General features: G+C 35.6%; 1 protein-coding gene across 1 annotated transcript; it reads right to left on the reverse strand.

Annotated features, from left to right (window-relative positions):
* Window positions 1-1,276: 1,276 nt before the first annotated feature.
* Window positions 1,277-6,923, reverse strand: LOC109338582 (probable serine/threonine-protein kinase At1g54610). The gene is made up of 9 exons (XM_019575854.1): window positions 6,660-6,923; window positions 5,845-6,323; window positions 4,907-5,191; window positions 4,095-4,412; window positions 3,662-3,889; window positions 3,307-3,407; window positions 2,832-2,946; window positions 1,739-2,059; window positions 1,277-1,628 (listed from the first exon to the last, which is right to left on the reverse strand). Exons 2-9 carry the CDS (start codon window positions 6,277-6,279, stop codon window positions 1,461-1,463), a joined length of 1,971 nt encoding a protein of 656 aa, XP_019431399.1. The 5' UTR covers window positions 6,280-6,323; window positions 6,660-6,923; the 3' UTR covers window positions 1,277-1,460.
* Between the last annotated feature and the right edge of the window lie 371 nt (window positions 6,924-7,294).

The following is a 7,294-nucleotide window of genomic DNA, read 5'->3' on the forward strand; positions in this document are numbered from 1 at the left end:
GTAATATTGCATAATATAACATATAATTTGTATATTGGTTTTGTGCTATAACTAGTTTAATTCTGTGTAAAAATATTTGTTATATCATTGTCTGATTTCTCGTAACCTGTCGTGCAAAAGAGCTGTTAAACAAGATTTTCTGCATTCTGTTCTTACTATGTTTAATCGATTATGAACAGTGCTTAATCGATTATGAACAGTGCTTAATCGATTAACTGAGCATTTTTCAGCAAGTGTGCAAAAACCCAAAAAGCAGTATTTGAACTCCGCTACACCTATTCAACTTCCTTCTAGGTGTGTTCTGTCCACTGATACCAAACAATTAGAAGCTTAGCTTTCAAATGTTTTTTTATGTATTTTCTTATTATTTTGCTGTTAGTCTTGATTAAAAGGGCGTATGCTAATTTCTCCACTAACATACTCTTCTCCACTTTGCCATCCTTTACACCACAATCATACTGAGATCATAGTCAGCAAATGAATTCTGATTAGTGCTCCCATCTTGATGGCATATGTCAAGATCTCTATTCAGTATCGGATTCTTCCACTCGTGGCAACCCTACTATTCAGTCAATTCTAACTCTAACCAATATGAGTTGACACCCACAAAATAAGTACCAAACTCAGTCAATTCTAACTCTAACCAATATGAGTTGACACCCACAAAATAAGTACCAAACCAACCAAGTCCTCTAACCTCCTTCATTTTCTCTAACACCCACAACTTTTCTTACTGGTTATGAATTGGCCTTCACATTCTCCCCGTCGCTGCGAGTATCGGCTTCTTAAATTGCAGCAATGAAAAAGATATCCCTCAGACACATTTTCAGGGTTGAGTTTGATACCAGGAAAATGTGGAATTCAATGACAATCATAATGGAATCAACATGAACTCAATAAATATTACCTTAACTTCACATGCAGCAAGCTATAGGGGAGGAGAAGATGATTATGAATTCAGGCAGTTCAAGCAAAACAATAGAGTAAATTATCAGGTTTGGATTGAGTTTATGCCTTTATGGATTCATGGCTTAAGTTTCACCACTCACCATGGCTTGAAAAGGAACAGAAAGGACACCCGTTTTCGAGGAGTTAGAATATCAATCTAAGGTTCTTTTGGATGAAATGTACAGAGTTTTGGCAGCTACAGACAATTGATGGACACAGTTAGTGTTATGCCTTGGACAGTTGGAATTTAGTAATTAAGTTTTTCCAATATTATATTGGTTATATAAGGGTAAAACATGAAAAGTGGAAGGAACATCCAATTCTTATAAAAAAATAAATGCTGCAATTTACATTATTTATATAATTACAAAAGGAATGTGCATGAACATGCTCTTTCTCTTTTCCTTGCCCCTCTTACTCTCAGCATTGTTGAGAGATTAGAAAAATGATGCTATAAAATATGTATCTAGCTGCATAATTAGAAATAGGTATGTAATTGACTAATCTTCCTACTATTGTTTCGCATGGAATTTCTCACCTTTAGATTTCTCGATTCGTGCTCGTCTTGAATATTCCTGGAACTTTCGATCACGCTCTTTGAGCATCTCATCCATATTGTTTGACGAAACCAGTAGTGGACCAGATGCATGGATATTTCTTCCCCTGGACCCATGCCCATCCTGAAATAGGGACCAGCATCAATATTCAGTGAAAACAAGGGAGAAATAACAAATCAATACAAAATTGTGGCAAAAACTTTCAAACAAATGCATTCAAAAGAATTTTGTACTTGAATTGTTTTCGGGGGCCATAAGGGAATTGGTTTTTCTTTCTGATCTCTGGACAATGAAGTCCTAGATGCCGCCGACCCTGGTATTTTTGATAAATTGACTTTGTTTGAAACAGAAGGCCGTTCACCAACCTCCCAGTCAGAACCTTGAACCAGTGGACCTGAAAATGAAGGCTTCCTTGTGCGCCTAGAGAAGTAAATGTCTCTTTCTTTAACATCTTCTGATTGTTTGTGTGGGAAAACCAAAAATCCAGACCCAGGTTCTCTGTGAGGGTTGAGCAATCCACTCCGGCTCTTTGAGCTCGAAAGATGTTGCCCTTGCTGCATCACATAAATTTATGATATAAGCAGACGAGAAGAGATACAATGTGGGGCATTAGAAAAGGAAGCGGGTGGTCAGAAGCATTATTCTTTTGTCATGTTCAGTTGACCAAATCAAAAAGGAACCTCATTTAGTTATTCCTATTTTACGAGTATGTACAACATCTCATTTATCCCTTTGCACCTAGCAAAGTAAGAAGTGAATCTGAAACTTTGAAATTATATACAGAATGCACATATATCAACCAGACACTCAAAAGAGCATTAAAATACTTATATACAGTGTCTTTTGTTTTATGACTAATCCATCACTTATGCATCTGACCTGTTCAAACCCATGAACATGCTTCCGTGCCTCGTTATTAAATAAGGAGAGCGATCATTTGACTGAAAAGTTAGTTAAACATACCCTCCAAAGGTTTTGGAGTTCTAAAATCATCACAAGATAACTAGAAGGGGTTAGGTCTTACTCAATGAACTGGTAAGCAAAAGCATAAAGCCTTTACAGATTGATCAATTTATTTATACTTATGAATGACAATATCTCAAACTAAAATTCACGAATTGATTTACGGGTTGAATCAAAAGACGTTCCAGAGCATAAAAACTTCCATGCTTTTCCTCTTCTTTTCCTCAAATTTAATGATCGATACAAGTATGCTATTTGGTATAACATGATACATAGAGGTATCCAACAGAGGTAGGTCATATAATTTAATTTCAACTATTAAGATAAATAAGGAGAAACTTATTTTAACCATGTTTGGATTACCTGAAATTGAATTTGGGACTTGGTGTTGTCTTTCGATGAGACAAATGCCCTAGGTTCTTTCTCTTGTCTAACTCCCGATCCTACTTTTCGCTCCTTTCCACCAGCATCTTCTTGCCTAAGATGAGAAACAAAAATGTAGACTAATCAACAATATTGTTAGCTAACAAGTAAGGGCCCCCATCTACTACAAATGAATGGATCAAGTGATGGGGAAACCAAAGCAAACTTCACCATGAAACCCACAGTTGCAGTTGAATTGCTAAAAAACTTCAGAAGATAAACTTACGAGTATAACTACAAGACTTCAACAATAACAATAATATTCGTACTTCTTGGGTTATAACTACGCAGGTGACAAATGATGTTGCTTTTGTTCATGTCATAGATATCAACATTCAGAGTAACCAAAAAGAAGTATGGAAGCTATTATTTAAAAATAAGTTACTAAATAGATAAATCGTGCTATAGAAGGTACCTTTTCGTTGCTTCATCCCGCAATTTACTGTCAATCTCTTTGCAGGGAGGATACTTTGGTAAAGTTGATGGATCACAAGCAAGGGGTTCCGATGAGAAGAACTGTCAATAAAGGGGGCATATCAAAATAGAAAATTAAGTGCCTCCAAGAAGGCTAGAAAGGAAACAGGTTTCTTCGATATCTTATGATGATATTGCATGAGAAATTTGATCACTATTTTATGCTTAATAAGGTACCTAATGCAGGAAACTATAAAATCACTTCATTATCACTAGTACAGTACAGTACAGAAGGACATAGCTCATTTTCATTCAGACATAATTACTGGACTTGCTAAAAACATAACCCCACCAACCTCGCTCTTCAGAGCAGTAGCCGCTGTTCCTCGATGTACAGGCTCTACAGAAAGTAGAGTCTCTATAAGCTTCACTGCAACAGATGGACATTCTTTGAATGTTTCTGCAACACAACGCCTATAATGATGTGGAGGCCTGAATGCTGTTGAATGTCGCAACCGCAATTTAAACCAATAGTCCTCAGATGGCGAGCCACAAAGTTTAAAAATCTTATGCAATTGCTCAACCTACAAGGAACCAGAAGGCACCTAGCACTATTAATATACAATATCAATTTGAGAATTTGGAGAAACAGTCTAAACTGGTATATAACACTTGGGAATATAAAGTAGCACACAAGGCGTTGCAGACCGGTTAACAAGGCCAAGTGACAGACAATGAAGACATTTGTGGTTAGTAAATGATGAGAACTAGATTCACAAAACATCACACCTCTGTTTTTCCAGGCAATATGGGCCTGCCAGAATATAGTTCCCCTAGAATGCAACCAGTGCTCCACAAATCCACTGCAACTCCATAGTGAGATACTCCCAGTAAAAGTTCTGGTGGTCTATACCACAGAGTTACTACACGGCTGGTCATTTGAACACTGTGATGAGAGTCAAAAAAAGTTGCCAAACCCCAATCTGCAATCTTTAATATGCCATTATTGTCAATGAGAAGATTTGATCCCTTTATGTCGCGGTGGAGGACACCACGACTATGACAATGATCCAATCCACTAAGAAGCTGCTGCATGTAACATTTAACCTGACATATAAGAAACATTAATTAGAATTTTATGCATCAAATCATAGTAGATAGCAAGCATAGTTACGTCAATGAAGAATTTCAAATACACAATGCTTCCAGTCATACATCTGACATAAGTAGGTCGAAGTATCAATGACGGATTATCGCAAATGCTTAAGCTATTAGGCAAAGGCTTATTCATGGTTTTAATACATTATCTCTAATATGCCTCATGCAAAAGCCCTTTGGGCTTGGAGTGTGGACAATGCCCAAGCCCATTTCTACCATATTCTAAAATTTAACTTCTTCATTTAGAAGAATAGAGGTGAAAAAGATCAAACTCCTGACCACTTAGTCTAAGAAGCTCTGATAACATATCAATGACCCGCCATTCCAAAAGCTTAAGCTATAAGGTGCAGGCTCATAAAATGGTTTTATGACATCTTTAACAAGAAGAATATCAACACCATGTAAAACAGAAGACTTTGAGAATGAAAAGATCTCATCAATACCTGTGGTTCAGAAAATTTAATTTCAGGATCTGATGAAAGTCCAGTAAGATCATGTTCCATATATTCAAAAACAAGGTACAAGCTGCGAGATGTCTGTGATGTTATCAAGCCCTCCAACTTTATTACATTTGGGTGGTCAAGTCGACGCAGAACCAGGATTTCCCTGGCCATGAACTTGACACTCTCAGGATCAAGACTATCGAAGCGTACCCTCTTCAAAGCAACAATCTTTTGGTTAGTCAAATCGCGTGCCTTATAAACAGTGCTGTAAGTTCCTTGGCCAATCTGCATTGTAGAATGTGATCACATAGATCGTTTAGAAAGTGGGAGAGGACTATATCACCAATGGTAAAAGAATATACGAGAATACGACTCTTTCTATTTTCCTAACAGGCATTCTCTGGGTTTTTTTTTTAAATAATGAAAACTAACCTTCTCTTGAACTCGAAGGCATTACAAGGAAAACTGTAAAATGAAATAATGAATTGTAAACAGTGACAGAATCCAACCATCCAGTTTCAATATTTTATAATCTAACTTTAGTGAGTTATTTCCTTTCTTTCATGGAAAAGTGGGGAAGAATTGTGGACACCAGACACATTTTTACTCATCTATGCTTCAAATGTAATTATGTAAAACACCCACATGATCCTGCTGAAATGTATTCATGTTAATCATGTCAATTATCTTCTGCAAATTAATACAATAATACTACCCTACCAATGTTTTCCAATTCCCTCCACCAACCCACCATGTACATTTTGGTTCATACACTTTAATGTACACAATTACTGGAAATAAACAAACAATTACGCTTGCACACTAAGACTTTTGGCAAGCGCATACAAGACAGTAATAATAATTACTTAAGGACACATACAGTTGAACTATGATGCATGTATGCAACCATAGACTAAGAAGACAAGATAGTAACTTACCTTGAAAAACCTCTCGAAAGTATTTGCACTACGCGGTGTCCACCCCTCAATAGCTTCACCAGCAGCCGAAGAAAGCCAAGTTGGCCATCCTGCTGCAACTTGCTCTCCTTCTGAAGCCTTCAGAATCCTTCCAAGACCAGGATGATTAAGAGCAGTCAATTCGGGTTTCTCCATTTTCTTCTTCCCATTCCGATCACCATCATCATCATACAACTCCACTGAACCGCTACCATTCTTGTCAAGCAATGATGCTTTCATGTCAACTCCATCAAACAACTTATCTCTCTCCCGAATTCCCTCAACCCTTATCGAGGAACTCAATCGCGAAACACTCATCTCCGAGGTTTCCCTTTTGCTACGTGATGTCAATTTCGTTCTCAAATCTTCTTCTCTGCTATCTTCCACAACTAAATTCTTCGAAGTTACGCAACCCATGTTGCAGCAACAAGCTTATATCCAACTATATAATACTATCGTTGCTGAATAACCAGGATCAAATAAAAAATAAACAAATCATTAATATATATTCGTGCATGTCACCAATTAAATTACATTATTGTTGTTTGTTTACATCCAAATGAAGCCATGACTCCAAAAAAATCTAGGCTTTATGTATATCTTTGAAAATTTCAAACTATTAACCAAAATGATTTTTTCAAACTGACCCAATTCTAAAAATCAGGCAATTTAATCAAATACGCAATTTAGAGCCTTCCACTAACACCACATCAATTGATCAATAATTATACCCCCAAAAATGCAATAAGAAAATTATAAAAAAAAAGACTTAATCAAAATAATGGAGAAAAAAATACCTTTTATGATTTGATTAAGGGATGAGGATGGAATGGATCATGTGGGTATTTTCTTTAGTTTTGGATATGGCAGAATTGAAAGTAAAACGCGTAATCAATATTTGATTTTAAAAAAGAAAATTGTTACTGTTAGATGTGGCTTTTGCAGGCTATGATGATGGCTCAGTCAAAAGATTCATCTCTAAAATCTTTCACTCCAATTACTTTGACTTCATCTTTTCTTCTTCGCTTCCTCCATGTTAGTGACAGTGCAAATTGATGAACATTTTTTCTATTTTTCTATTTTTCTACTTTTCTACGTATACTATTATCATCAGTTACTAACAATAAATACTATTTCAAAATAGTTTTTTTATTTTATTTTATTAATTTTTAAACATAGGAGTTAGTTGTGGGAATGAAAAGTTTTTTTTTATATGTGGGTCGATTATTTATTTATGTGTATTATTTATTTTCATTTAATAGCTTTAATTATTATTAAGATTTTTCCAAGTATTATTGGGTCAAAAACTCTTACATAGACTATTTTCTCTTAAGATTTTCACTATTTAGTCAATTTTTGGTGTATAAATTTAGTATTTTTTTTTTAAAGACTTAATATGTTAATTATTTGTATTGAATATAGTAATAAATTT

Source organism: Lupinus angustifolius, unplaced genomic scaffold, assembly GCF_001865875.1.
Source record: "Lupinus angustifolius cultivar Tanjil unplaced genomic scaffold, LupAngTanjil_v1.0 Scaffold_29_57, whole genome shotgun sequence".
NCBI classification, from domain to species: Eukaryota; Viridiplantae; Streptophyta; class Magnoliopsida; order Fabales; family Fabaceae; genus Lupinus; species Lupinus angustifolius.